General features: G+C 46.8%; 1 protein-coding gene across 1 annotated transcript in view; it reads left to right on the top strand.

The window, feature by feature from the left end:
• Positions 1 to 15,128, top strand: part of LOC115094728 (vascular endothelial growth factor receptor kdr-like) — a 311,596-nt gene that overhangs the window by 240,297 nt on the left and 56,171 nt on the right. The window contains exons 17-20 of the mRNA XM_029607986.1: positions 1,464 to 1,570; positions 6,246 to 6,381; positions 8,489 to 8,593; positions 9,329 to 9,442. Coding sequence (XP_029463846.1) covers positions 1,464 to 1,570; positions 6,246 to 6,381; positions 8,489 to 8,593; positions 9,329 to 9,442 — 462 coding nt within the window. The remainder of the gene's footprint in view (positions 1 to 1,463; positions 1,571 to 6,245; positions 6,382 to 8,488; positions 8,594 to 9,328; positions 9,443 to 15,128) is intronic.

The following is a 15,128-nucleotide window of genomic DNA, read 5'->3' as shown; positions in this document are numbered from 1 at the left end:
AGATGACCAAAGAATTTTCTTTTCTTATTCCTCTCTCTGGTTAGGGAAAGTGGATAAAAGCTTCCACAAGAAAAAAGTACACAGAGTGAATAAATACAAAAATCACTAAAGATGAGTGGGAACCACTGAGAGAGTCTGGAAATTACTCTCTTTACTTTCTAAGGCCTGGATTTTCTAAGGTTGCAGACCTTAGAGAATCCGGCGGTAACAGGGGGTGGGGGGGGGTGAAGCGGGGGGGGGCGGGGCCTGTGAAAGCCGGCAGTGCTATCGCTGCCGGCTTTCGAACCCAATAGTGCCATCGTAAAAGGTGGGGCTATTGGGCATGCTACTGGCAGCAAAAAGGGTTCTTACCTTTTCGCTGCCAATGAAGTTTCCGCTGCGTCCACCCCGACAATGCCCCAATCTAGCCATCGCACCCGAAAAGGGACTTTCGCGTGCGATACGCTACGAAAATGATCTTTTAAGATTCCATAGCCAAGGCTTTGGGGCCTTTACTCTGAAAAAATTAAGAGAATTGAAAGGAAAGATACTAGAGGGTCGCTTGCTTTTTATGCAAGCAGGAATAAACCAGTACAGCATTGGTGGGTGGTACATTTTTGTATTCCTGCACTGCCCTGACCTAACACTAGGCCACACTCCTTCATAGGGATCCCGAAGGGGCCCTACACAGGCACGAATCATTAAGACCAGGAAGAACTATGCGCAGTCATCTCCTCCTTCCTTTGTTCTTACTTCCTCCTCCTGTGTCTGTCCCAAGCTGCTACCACCCTCTACTTGTAGATGATTCCAAGCAATCGTCCACCCTGTTTCAGTAGGAAAGTATTTCTCTGCTTCCTCCAACTTGTCCACCTCCCAAACATCCTATTTGTCTGTACCTCCCTTTCTCTTCCTTACACTTTGTGCTCCTTCAAACTGTGACTAAGGAAACTTGAAAACTGTGTTCTGGACAATTTTATAATTGCTTTCAAAATAAAAAAAAAAAAAAAATAGGATTTAAAAAACCGTCTGAGCAGGAAATGAATCAGAACTACATTCTGAGGGAAGAGCGTGAAGGTCCTCCTTAAAGCTGAAATCTGGTTTATAAGAGGTTTTGCCAAATTTTTTTTTTTTTTTTTTTTTTTAAATGTGTGTCTTTGGGAAAACAAATCCATAATTAAATCTCACCCACTGAATCCGATGAAGACCCAGTGCCCCATTTCATTAGTGAGGCATTTCCTAGCAAAGCAGATGGGTAAATTCGGACCCCTGTAGCCTCAGTCAACCCTTGACACGCTGTGTACTTTGACTGCAGCCAGCACAACCTAAGCACACCGGGGAAACTGGGTAACATTGTGGGTTTTTGTCCATAGCTCTCACGTGCTGTAAAGCAGATGGTAAATTTGTTGATGGTGCTTTCTTTTTTTTTTTTGAGTTTTTTAGCAGAGTATTTGAGAGATCTGTTTTCTTCTGTGCTTGATCCACAGGCTCGGAGGAAAAAGCAAATATTGAAGTCATTATTCTGGCCTGCACTGGAGTAGCTGCTACACTTTTCTGGCTTTTCCTCACCTTGTTCATCCGAAAACTGAAAAGGGTGAGTTATTCAGCACTGAGAAAGAACTGATGGTGGGGGCTGGTTGCACAGAGTTAAACCTCCAAGCATTCCAGCACGACACCTCTGACCGCCGCGAGACTGCTGCCGAGTTACTGAATCACCCTCTGCCCAGAGCAGCCAGGATGGGCAATGCAGTGCGTAAAAAGGGCTTGAATTTTCCCCAGATGTGAGCAAGCAGTGCCAGCCATCCAGGCTCGGACCCTGGCCGCTCTCCTGCTGCTCAGGAGGTTCAAACGTAGGCTAATTCGGTGCCTTCCTTTCTGAAAGAACAAGCTGGGATGGTGGTTAGGCCGCCTTTTTGTGCGGGACCTGAGGAAGCGGAGCATAGCCGACGGGGTACATCGGTTTGGGGGGGGGGGTGAAGGGCAGGTGGGGGATGGGTATGGAAGATCACAGGGGTGAGGAGGAGGAGGAGGAGGAAGAGTGTTTGGGATAGTGGGGGGAGGGAAGGGTGGGGGAGAGAGAGAGAGAGTTCACAACTGGGCCCGGGTCCTGGCCCCTCCCCATTGCATGGTACACCTGGCCTTGGCCCTCTCTTCCCACCCACCCCCAGGCTGCACAGTCCCACTTCCTTTTCATCTACAAATTAAGCCCCTGCTTGTAACTGTAGGCGGCATCAGGAGTTTTCCAGCTTTGCCAGAAATAATGATGGATGGGGGGGGGGGGGGGAAGTGAGGGCGTCTTTAAGTGAATATTATCTCTGTCTCCTGTTCTTCTGCTAAATGCACCCCTCTCTCTCGGTTGATGTCCGGGGAACTGAAACCGGGCCTCCCGAGTGGCAGAGCGTGGCTTTCCCTTCAATCTTGTTAGGGGTTTTTTGAGAATGGGGATGGCGCTCCCGTCAGCTTCTCTTTGCAAGGCCTCGCACTGCCTTCTGACCGTGATATCCGCGAACAACATTTTCCTGGGTTTCCTTAAGCTTCCCATTCATAGAAAGTCTGATTGATGCTCTTGGCCTGTCTTGACACTCTGTCGAAAATATTATACCGCTGTGGTCTGGCTCCCGTCCAACGCTTGGTCATAATGGTATAATTAATTACTACAAATGCTATTGTTAATGTGGTGAAAATGGCAGACCACTAGTTAAAAGCATCAGCTGCCTGCGTCCAGGCTGCCCGAGGCACTAGACTGAGTGTCTCCGTTTTCTGCCTCGGACTGTCACAACACCTGCAGGGCAGATGAGAGTTATTGCTCTGGAGGAGGCCACGGGAGGCGCATATCACACCCACAGTCTGACTCGACTTGCACACAACGCTTGTAGAGTTTTTTTTCACCTTGGCTTCAGAGCCTGGTGTTAAGTTTGAAGTCCGAGCCCGCTGGGTCTCTGCAGCGTGCGTGAAGGTCCCGCTAACGTTCGGGAATGGACAGCGGGGGCTTCACGTTCGCCTGACTCTTCGTTGGCCAGGACCGGAAGTGGCAGATCTTCCCAGAGAGTGACTGTGTCACTTAAGGTGGAAGAGATTTATGCTCCGGGGGGGGTCCTCACCTCACGGCCCCGGCAGGTTGCCCAGGTTGTGCCAAACAGCGCATTCAGTCAACGGTCTGCTTGCCACCCCAGACGACCCGAATTCTTTCTGAATGACTCCGTGGAACGGTCCCAAGTACAACACGCTTTCTCCTCCTCTTCCCACTGTAAGCGGGGCTGGTAGGAGGTAATGTTGAGTGATTCTGCTGGCTTGGTGTTTGGCTTTGGGGTGGGGGCACTCTGTAGAGGTGGAAGGGAGGGGATCCCAGGGCTGTGGGGGGAGGTTTCCCATGAAGGTTAGGTGGAAGGGGTAGGTGGGATGGTCGGGATTGGTGGGGAGCGGTTTGTTTGAGGATCACCAGCTGGGAGGAGTGATTTCCAGTTTAGCTAAGAGGTTGGGTTATTATTATAGTTATCTTTTTTTTTTAGACTTGCTGTCTCAGTTAGGCACCCAAAAACCTCAGCTTACTATGTCTTGCCAGCTAGACGGAGACTGATTTTCAGCCAAATGCCTAGCTGGGTAAGGCCAGCTCAAAATCAGCCTGACTTAGAGAACCAGATTTTGGCCGACTAAGTCGGGAGCTGAGCGTTTTTATTTTGTGTTGTGTTTTTTTTTTTAAATTGACCCCCAATGTGAGTGATACAGAGTGCTGCCCCCTGAAAAGCACCAGCCCCCATTGAGAAATCACAGCTGGTGGCAGCTACCTCCACGTTTCCATCCGCGCAGCCTCCCATGGGCCTGCTCTCACCTTTCAGCAGACGGTGCCGTGCCACTGCCATGCCAGAAGAGTCCTCTGCCTATGTAAACCGCCCAGGCCTGGTCATAAAGCACGGAACATGCGCCGGGTCTCCTACTTCTGCGTGCGGGGGACCCCCGCTGGCGGGACTGCTCCTTGCCAGCTGTCGACGGAGAAGCCAATATAAAGAGAACAAGCCTGGGAGAATTTTCTGTTGCGTTGATAAAATTCCTAGGTTTTCTTATAATTACGTTGCATTTTGTTTCTCGTTCAGATCTAGGCCAGAACAGCTCAGCTTCACTTATTTGGCCTATCCCTCTCTGAAACCGTTCAGCTCACCATAGGCCTGATTTAATACAATTTACTGAGGCTTTTCTCTCATTCTGCGTCTAGGAGTAAAATGCTTAGTAAATCAGGACCCGCGTGTCCTGCAACTATAAACCGTAGGCGATCCCAAGAGTCTCGGTCCTAAACACGGCAGAAATCAAAGGCTGACCGAGTTTCCCTCAGGTTGACAAACTCAAAAGGAGATTTCCAAGAGGCTTAGTTGAAGACAAGTGAAACACAGCAGAGCCTTAAAAACACCCTGTGCTCCTAGCTGCCTTAAAGCATGTTCTGTTTCATAACGGAGCAGATAAAAGAGCTGGCACACATTATGGATGCTTTGGTGGGCTGTCATGTGATATAAAGAATATCCCACATATGGCCAAAAATTTGTATTTCACATTTTCTTTTGACATGATGAAGGACGTGTCGGCTCTGAAAAGCTAGTCAAGAAATGTATTGTTAGACCAAATAAAAAGCTAGCGCCGTATTTTGTTCCTTGACCTTTACTTCCACACCATTTAACTGGTGCCGTTTAGCGAAGGGGACAGGGAGAATATTTTCGTGCCTTCACGTTTTCTTCCTCTTGGTGTCGTGGAGCTGACAGCAGTTGACCTTTTCGGCCCCCTACGGGAGCCTGCCTTCATTACCGCAGCGAGCGGAGGAAAAGCAGACGACGGGTCAGCAGGGCTCACCGCCGTGATGCTCCGCCAACGAGATAGCTAGCTTCGTTCATCGCCCACCGGGGGCCCGAGCTGGTTTCAGGCCTTCTCTCCCAAAGCAGACTTTGAGCAGGCGCTCACCAAAGATGGGGATGACCCGCCTCCCGCTGCAGCTGCAGCTTGGCCCGTGGCCTGTCCCGAAAGGCTCTTCCAACCCAGACCGGGGCAGGGGATGGTTGGGGAGCGGCACACGCCTTTGGGGCAGCAGCCCGGACCCCGAGGGGGGCGGATGTTCCAAGCATCCAAAGAAACCGTGACAAAAGGAAGAAACACCAAAGGCGCCCCTGGGCCACTCCTTAGCGCCCCCTTGCTGTAGAAAATAGAAGTCCCCATTGGTTCTCTTCCCCTCTCTCGGGCCGACGCCCTACTAAGAAGCGCGTTAAAGCGGGCACTCGCGTTCGGCGCCTGTTCTCCCTAACGCGCGCAGCCACGCCTCCTGGGCGCCCGCTGCGATACTTTAATGGGCCGCTGCATGAAAGGGCGCGCTAACTGAAGAATAGGCGTCCCTAGCGCTCAAATACATCGGGGACCAGGAGACATGGCTGGGCGCCCACGATTACAGCAGGAGCTCAGTGCGAGCGTCCGTTTTATCCCGCTTCAGGTCGATTTCGCCCGATGCACACGCACAATGTCAAGGGGCAAAATCGGCCTGGAGCGTGCATATTCCGCATTCAGAATTTATTTTTTTTTACATCAAACCTTTATTTGAGCTTCGCAGCGATACTAAGTAGGAAGAACCAGTATGTTTTAATTTGTAATGAGCCCCTGACTCGCGGATCGACTTAACGCCAGCTCCGGGGCCGGAGTTAAATTTGCCGCGTTAAAAAAGTGCGGGTTGGGCGCCCGGCGATTTTCTGCATCGGGGGGGGGGGTGATGGCTAGTAGCCTCATCCGTGTGGAATTTACATGTGATGAGCGCCATCGGCTACGCGTTTGGGCGCGCGTTTTGGACGCGCTAATCTCCTTAAGGCATCGGGTGCTAGTCTAGCATGTCCAACCCGCGTGTCCAACCCGCGTGTAAACCTTGAGCGCTAGGCCGGGTGCACTCTATTACCCTGGTCTCTCTCTGGTAAGGGCTCTACTCCCAGTCACTAAGGATTTTAATAGAAAGCCTGAGAGATGGGGATTAGATACAGACCTCTGAGGACCCATTTCCCCCAAAACATCATCACTGCTGGATGCAGGCCAAACCATTCACGTATCTTATTTTCTTAATTACTCCCACTTTTCTCTAATTACATTGACATTCATGCATACCCAAAGAGATCTTAGACTTCTGACTTAGTAAGATTGGAACTCGGGGTCATCCTAACATCTAACAGAGTCCCCGGGGTATTTGGGGATTTATCATGAAGGCCAATGAGATCACGGGGCCCACTCTTCACTCGGCTGCTCTGTCCTTCCAGCCCAGCGCTATGGATATTAAGACTAGCTACCTGTCGATCATCATGGACCCAGAGGAAATGCCCCTGGACGAGCAGTGCGAGCGGCTCCCCTACGACGGCAGTAAGTGGGAGTTCCCCCGAGACAGGCTTCGACTGGGTAAGTGGCCCCTGTGCGAGACATCCTGCCAGCAGCGGGGTGAATGCATGTAATGTCAGGTGCTGTGAAGGTGTTCCCGCAGTGCCCTTGCATGCAATGGGTTTATTTTACGCCATCGGCGGGCGGCGTCACCCCTGACGAGATAATCATTAGCTGTCAGTACCGGGGATGTGCCAGCACTGGCCCCCCCCCCCCCCCCCCCCAGCTGATGATGCGCACGGAGAGATTGAGGTCTCCCGTTGCCACGGCTGTTTGCGTGGCTCCGTGCCTATGTCCTCGGTTTGCAGATGGGCATACAGGCTTCGGACTTCTCTGCTTTCCTGGTGTACGGGTATGTGTGTTTTCTGTGTGTACGGTTTTCTTTCTGGATGCATGTGTGCTGTGTCCCTGTGCACAGTTGTGGGTTGTTCTCAGTGGTGTTTCTCTGTGCATGTATACGTGTATCTTTCTCACTATCAGGCCGATGCAATTCAGCGTGATACTAAATAGGGGGGAACCACAGAAAGCAGCATCCCCCAAGGTCTGGCCCAGTGGGAACCCCTGCCGGCAGTGAGTGAAGCAGTGAATGCATTGATGTTATGTGTCAGGCACTTGATATTCATTTATTCAGTCCTTCACTTCCTGCCAATTGGCCCATTCACTGTCACATGTCAGTGAAAGGCCCAATCCCCTTTCAGAAGGCTGTCCTGAAAGGGGATTGGTCCTTCCACTGACAAGTATCAGTAATAAGGACCAATCGGGACCAGCCCTGCTGGGGGTGGGGAGGGAGCTCTGGCCAGGCTGTTGTGGACGCACAGCCACTTCTCCTGGGCCACCCGACGCGGCGCGCTAGGGACGCACAAATTGCCCATTGCGCGTCCCTTTTAGCGCGGCAGCTCATTTGCCTATTGCATCGAGCGCCCAGGACAGGTGGACGCCTGTTTTTTACGCGCTGATATTGCGTCGGCCTGAATGTTGTTGCCCGGGGTGTCATTGGGAGGAGAATCCTCAGTTGCCATTTAACCCGGGTAAGATGACCGAGCTGAAGATCAGCCGTGCCCCTCTCGTCGAAAAGCCCACGCGGTCTTGCTTATTGCAGGCACCGGGTTAAAGAGAGGCCCTTTCCTGTGGACGTGCCGAGGCCGGCAGAGTAAAACAGCGAGTGCTTTATTTTAACGGGAGCTTGAATGCGGTTTTAGCCCCTCCCAACTGCTTTTGGCGTCAGCGCCTGGTGGCTGCTAATTGTTAAAGGGAAAGCGCACGCGGACTTCTGCCCCTGCTCCCTCCTTGTAAAATGGCACCTGACTGTTTGAAAATACAATCTACCCGTGCCTTTTTTTCTGATCCTGGCCCCCCCCCCAGAAAGGCCTCCCCTCCGTCCGGCTATGGGATTACCTGGGTACATGGCTTTGAGAATTGCCCCGCACACGTCTCTCTGACTATCCAGTTCGAGTTTAATTTTTCTGTGTGCGTGGGGCCATGTCTGTGCGTGCATATTCAGCCCGGGGCAGAATTTGAGTGGGATATATCCAGCTACCCACGGAGCACCCCCCTGCAACCTCCTTTTGTTGGTGTCTGAGTGTTTATACGTACAGTGTCCGTCTGGCTCTGAGCTTGCTTGTATGTCCACATATGTCCCTGTGCAGTTCTGAATGTAGGGTGCCCCACTGGTGCCTAAAGATTTGTCCATGCCCTTTGTGACTGTGGGAAAACCGGCTAGGACAGATGTTACCTTTGCATGATATTTGCCGCTACCCCTCAGTATTCTGAGATTTATTTTACCTGCTCTGAGCATAAGGATTAAACTTGCCATGAACCGCTCTTACTTATTTGCTTCTAATCAGGCCACAGGGAAGAGAGGCTTTGGAAATGAATTGCAACCATGTCTTATTATGCCACGGTTTTTATCACCAAATACTGCCGTGCAACTAAAAACGCCAGCTCCATTTATTAAAGACTTTGGAGGGGAATACACCCATAGCAAGGCATTGCATGCATCGTGACAGGGCAGAGCGGGTATCCCAGGCTAGGACCCTGCCTAGTTCTCCGGCTTTTGCATGCCTGACAGGTCACGTTCCTTCTCTTATCTGCCAGACCTCTCTGACTCACTCTTGACTTTTGCCCCTAGGTAAGACCCTGGGCCATGGTGCTTTCGGGAAGGTGGTGGAAGCATCTGCTTTTGGCATTGATAAATGTTCAACTTGTAAAACGGTTGCAGTCAAGATGCTTAAAGGTACATTTCTGCTTGGGAATTTCGGTAGCGCTCTGACAAGACCCAGTTCTGTCTCTTCAGTAGCTCTGAGCTGAATGTTAATGTTTGCTAAAAAGGTGAGAGTTCCCCTTCTGGGAGAGATTGGGTAGCAGACTGGAATTGTGCAGGGAAAGAGAAATGGTGCGCGAACTTCATCTTCCCAGGAAGAGATGCAAGGACCATTACCCTAGTACCCTCCAAGGTCACTGTTGCATGAGTATTTGGGTTGAAACAAGACACACGTTTTTTTGTTTTTTTTTTATCTGCTTTCTTATCACTGCCCTTGCTCACAGCTTTTTTTTTTTGGTAAAATGATTTTCTTCCTGACCCCCAAGAAGTTGATGGAAATAAATCCTTGGATGAGCTTCTATCAGCTGGAATCTTAATAAACCTTTTAATGGCATTAACCTCATCCACGTGGGTCTTATAACATTAATGCATGCATTGCATAGCCTATTATGGGCTAATGCTTGCCTACAAAGGGAACAGCTTTAAATAAAATCTCACTCTAGATTCAAAGGGGCGTGGGATCTGTCAATTTATCTTGCTTGGTTACAGAAGAGAAAGGAATAGGTAGAGTACTTGGGAGTGACTGGGGTGCTTCCCCTGCACTCTCTCTAGCAAAGTCTCCAAACCAAACAGCATTTTCTCTGTGTTAGAAGGGAAACCCGATGTGCTGCTGTGTAACAGCTGCTTTGTCATGTTTATCTTAAGCAGAGTGCTCCACCACCAATGAGTGCAAGGCATTAATGTCGGAACTGAAAATCCTCATCCACATCGGCCACCATCTGAACGTGGTGAACCTGCTGGGAGCCTGCACCAAGCCAGGAGGTGAGAAGACTCACGTGAGAGAGAGGCCGTGCCAGAAAGGCAGAAAGTGGGGGCTGCTTGCCTCTTAAGGACACCTCCAATTCTTTCATTTTGCTTCTACTCTAGGGGGCTTGCCAAATTCATGGCAAGCCCCTAGGGTAAGGACAATCTCCATTGCCGTCCTGGCTGTGAATTATATTATCCGTAGTCCCTACTCTACCTCCTATCTGAAGGGTTACTTAAGACATTGCTCCATCACACAAGGGATTACCCAGTGAAGGTTAACACCTTAGGCCTGGTCCACTACAACATCTCCTCGACCACATCCCATTAGAAGCCAGCTACCAGGGAAACCTTGCATGTCAGAACTTTTCTATCTGTTGGGAGCGTATTTATAAATCCTTCCCATTTTCCAAAGAAACAACGAGTTTCCCTGTCCAATCCCTTGCTGGTAAATGTATCCATTTCTAGGTAAATTAGCATTAGCTCATGCCATTGTGTGACTGTAGGTGATTACAGTGCAATCCGATTATGAATGATACATTTTTTTGCATTACCATGCAAAACCCACTTAGCAGAGAGAAAATACTGATAGTCTCAACAACGATTCACTCGTAATAAAATATGAGGCCTATTATTATTGAATGAGATGGAGACAAACGATTGAAAAATATATATAAGCGGGGATTTATCTCATAACTAGTTCCCAAACTTAGAGCTCGTAGGTGACTATCTGCTTCATCATCGAAACCCCACTCGTATAAAACATGTTTCCTCCCACTTTGAAAAATATTAAACGCTCAGTGCTTACTCACAGCAAGCACTGAGCATTTAATGCTGTTGACATTGTGGAGATGCAATCCTCTAAAAAAAACAAAACAAAACGTAGATAAGTCAATAAGTGGTTTTATTTGCAGCTTAATCTTTAATCTTTATTAAAATTTGTGAATCACTTAGTGTAAATCTAAGCGATGTACAAAAGAACAAGCATAAAAGTGGAGACACAAAACAATGACACATAAAACATAAATCTCTGTAGAAATCTTACGTGTTACTCTGCTCTTAAACATTTGAATTGACAGGCAAGATTAATAATAGGTCTGCTTTAACAAAAGTGTCTTTAACAAAGCTTTAAATTTTTTTAAACTGACTGACAGGCGAAATGCCTCAGGCAAAGAGCTCCAGAAAATAAGGGCTGCAACTGAAAAGGAAGAATCCCTTGTTGTATTGAGTCGAGCATGTTGAAGTGGTGGAATATCCAAGAGATCTCTCTGGGAAGAGCTCAGCTGACCAAAAGGGCAATACACATGTAGCAGTGCATTGCACCAAGGAGAGGTCAAGGAAGAAATCAATCTGAAAACTGTAGTGACAATCTTATACTGTATCCATTGGATAATTGGTAACCAGTGAAGGTCAATTAAAACTGGTGTAATATGGTCCTTGCACTTGTGACCAGATGTTAAGCGAGCCACTGGCATTCAAGAGTAACTGCAACGATTTTAGCAGCTTTGCAGGGAGACCTAAGTAGATGGAATTGCAACAATCAACAAGTTGTGAAGTCTGCACAAATGTCCGGAAGTCAGACTTGTCCAGCAGATGTTTTAGGCCACATAGTACTCGTAGCTTGTAGAAATCTGATTTAGTAACTACTTTGATGAAATGTTAGAGGAGTCAAGAAGTATACCTAGATTTTTTATATTGGGGCTCAAAGGAAAGCTCATATTCTCTAATGTAATGGTTGAATGTTAATTTTTACTAATTCAGAGACCTCAATCTAAAATTCGAGTTTTGGAAATATTTAGCACCAGTTTATTGTAAAAGAGCCATTTTTGGATGGTTGACAAACAAATGTGTACAAGCTCAACTGTTACCGACCAAGATGGATGGACACAAATAAAGAACTGGATATCATCAGCATAGTTTATATCCATAGCAAACTCTGGCAAGAATTTTACATAGTGGAACTAGGTAAAGATTGAAAAGCATTGTTGATCAAGCTGAGCCTTGAGGAAATCCCTGTAATGATATCAGACCAGATTGAACAATGATTGTGGAACTCAACGTGCTGAGTACGTTGAGAAAGAAAAGAGCTTAACCAGTGCAAAACAGAAACAGCTATAGCGCATTCTCTCAAACAGTACAGTAAGATGGAATGGTCAACTGTGTGAAAGGCTGCAGAGATGTCTAGTGAAACTAAAAGATAGCTGTTGCCTGCATCGAGGTCTCTTCGCAAAGTATCTAGCAAAGATATATTAACAATTCAATACTGTGAGGTTTTCTAAACCCGTGCTGGTAGGGGTCAAGAACCTGTTTATCTTCTTTGAAATCTGTAAGTTGTGTCAAGACCATGGTTTCAATCAGTTTTGCCAAAAACATCAATGAGGAAATTGGTCGGTAACTGTTAGGATCAGACCGATCACTGCCACACTTTTTAAAAGAGGTCTTACAGCAGCTTTCAATACAGCTGAATGTTTACCTTGAGATAAAGTCAGATTGACCAAGTCACACAGAACTGATGCAAGGATGTCCTTAGCTGTTTTAAGAATTGGTAGATTACAAGGATTCATTGAGCAGTAAGAAGAATTTAATTTTGAAATGTTTTGAGTAATCTCAGTAATGGAGATATTGTCAAACTCATATGTGGAAGTTTGATCGATGTTCTTATTTAAATTCCAGGCAGGAACTTCTGCAAAACCGGAAATGATCTTTGAAACCTTAGATTTAAAATGATACACGAAGGCCTCACAATCAATATTGATTGCTGCAGGGGTAGATTTCGTAGTTAAACAGTTCTTTGGGGTTGTAGCCAATATCTCTAATGCATTTAGAGAAATATTCTCACTTGGGCTTATTTATCAAGGATTGAAAATATTTCAATTACTTGTAGTGAGCTCACGAGTCATCATTTTGTAGTTTAAGCCACTTATGCTCACTTCTACAAAGTAACTGTCTGTGTAACTTAACTGCAGGAGACAACCATGCAAGAAATTTTAACTGGGACTTACATCTCATCCAAAGAGGAGCGATTTTATCAATCATGTTAGATAATATAGATTCTAAACTGGAAACCCCAGAATCAATATAATCTGGATTAAAGGAGCTGACTTCTGCTCCTATCAGATCTAAAAATTGCTGGTTATCAAAATGGCCCCTGCAAAGAACAGGGTCACATGAAGAACTATCAAATATATGAGCTGCTTTGGAAAGTGGGCCGTGAAAACCAATAAGGGAATGGCCGGACCATGGGACTGACAAAATTGTGACTGAGCTCCTACATCTGTTGATATAGGCATGATTAAGAAATACAAGGTCCAGGATATCACCACGCTCATGAGTCAGTTCTTGGATAAGTTGTTCCCATCCTAGAGTAGACAGGATATCAAGAAACAGAGAACAGTGTGCTGGGATAGGATCAAGTCAATATCTAAGTTGAAATCTCCAAGGATAATCATAGAAACATAGAAATGACGGCAGAAGAAGACCAAATGGCCCATCCAGTCTGCCCAACAAGCTTCCACACCTATTTTTCTCATACTTATCTGTTACTCTGACTGCTGAGGTCAAGGCCCTTATTGGTAACTTTTTGGTTTTAATTTTCTTCCACCCCCACCAATTGATATAGAGCGCAGTGCTGGAGCTGTATCAAGCCTAAATGTTTAAGGGTAGTAACTGCCGCAATAAGCAAGCTACTCCCACGCTTATTTGTTTGCCCAGCCTATGCAATTTATTCCTTGTTGGGTGACTGAATATGAATCCTCTTTTCTTCATTACCCCCTGCCATTGAAGCAGAGATCTGCTTGGATATGCATTGAAAATGAAGTATCAGGCTAATTTGGTTTGGGGTAGTAACCACCGTAACAAGCAAGCTACTCCCTCGCTTATTTGTGAATGCAGATCCTTTTTTTTAATTATTATTTTATTATTCAAGTTAGCCTGTTCAAAAAAGGGGGAGAGATCTTGTTGGAACAGGGAAGGAGGGCAGTATACCAGACATAAAGTAAATTTGTTCAAATAAAGAACTAGCATTTCATAAGAAGAATTGCCACTCAGGATCTCAACGACCATCTTCCTATGCTCCTTGTAAACGATCGCCACCTCACCCTCTCTTCCTTGGTTGGGAAGCAACAAAATCAGAATTTAAAAGCCAGGATTCTGTAATTCAAAAGAAACAGGTTTGTTTTCGCTAATCGAATCATGAATAATATGTAAATTTCTTCTAAAAGTCCGAGCATTTATCATCATTTCTGAAACATCCACCGGATAGGAGGGGGAGACCAAACGGGAGCATTGAATAGGAGCTAGGCAAGATTGCCGATGAGCTCTCCGAGATCGGCCAGTGCTATGGAGGTCACCATATCTCCTTTGGATTCACGATAACAGAGTCTTTAGATGGGTGCATTGGTAAGATCATTGCTCCTCATCGTGCACAAAGGAATCAACAAAGGAGCTCCTCTGAGATGTTCCTTTGTGTGTGTGAGAGAACACGTGCGCCACACTGGTGCGCGGCACCTCCAGCGTCAACTGCTGGCTCTTTGCTCCCCAGCACGGCTGACGTCGGCGGGGTCGTGGCTGAAGCCCGATGATGGATTGGCCAGTGAGAAGGTAATACTGGAACCAAGGCAGTTTCTTTCAACTAAGGAGGCAGGGTGGTAAAAACCCCCCAAAATATACATTTTCAAAATGGGAGGAAACACATTTTATATGAGGGGGGTTTCGATTCTGACGCAGATGTTCACTTACAAGCTCTAAGTTTGGGAACTACTTATAAATCCCCTGCGCATGTATATTTTCAAACGTTTGTCTCCATCTTATTCAATAATAAAAGGTCCCATATTTTATTGCGAGTGACATTTTCTCCATTAACATGATTATTGACAAATAGGTTTGTTTTTTTTACTTAATCATTTTCATACAATTAATGGTCACCAAAATAATTGTTTGTGCTGTAAGAGATAAATCTGCATTCACAGCTTTTTGCCGTGACCTTGTGTTCTAGAACATTCTTTCCTCTGAAATAAGTGGCACTGTGGTTTTCAGAACAAAGCTTAAAAAGTCATTTACTGTAAAATAAACTTAGAAACAATCTGACACTTACATGTTAAGATAGGGAGGTAGATATTCAAAGGAAAACGGTTAGATAAGTTAGCTGGATAAAACTTATCCGGCACAGCTTTGTTGCTCAATATCCCATCTTTTCCACTACTTAGCTGGCAGGTCTAACTTATCTACTTAACTTAATTGGATAAGTACAATCATTACTTATCTGGCTACGTAAACCAGATGTGTAGTGCCATCCCGATGTGCCCACCTCCCGCCCACTAAATATCTGGCTATCGACTTAGTGGGATAAGTGACTCATCCTGCAAAGTGATGGTTACTGAACACAGCCGTGTATTCATCGGCTGCCACTTAGCAGGATAAGTCACTACTGGGGCAGACCTGACAAGTTAACCAGTTCCAGGAAGGAGATTTTCGGCAAGTCTTATATTTCCGACAACCCCCACCTTGATGCAGTATGGGACCTGCAGCACGGACTTCAGTGGCAGACTCGGGGACCACAGTTACGACAGTGCTTTGGGGACGCGTGTTCAAAACCAGGGCCGATCCAAAATTCTCCCTCCTGGAACTGGGCAACTTGGCAGCTCTGCTAGGGTGGAGGGTGCTCAGTTGCAGGCTATGTCCTCTTTAAATCTGCTGCTCTGTAGAC

Source organism: Rhinatrema bivittatum, chromosome 6 (assembly GCF_901001135.1).
Source record: "Rhinatrema bivittatum chromosome 6, aRhiBiv1.1, whole genome shotgun sequence".
In the NCBI taxonomy this organism is placed as follows: Eukaryota; Metazoa; Chordata; class Amphibia; order Gymnophiona; family Rhinatrematidae; genus Rhinatrema; species Rhinatrema bivittatum.
Note: the sequence above shows the minus strand (reverse complement) of the source record. Positions and strands in the feature narration are given on the sequence as shown.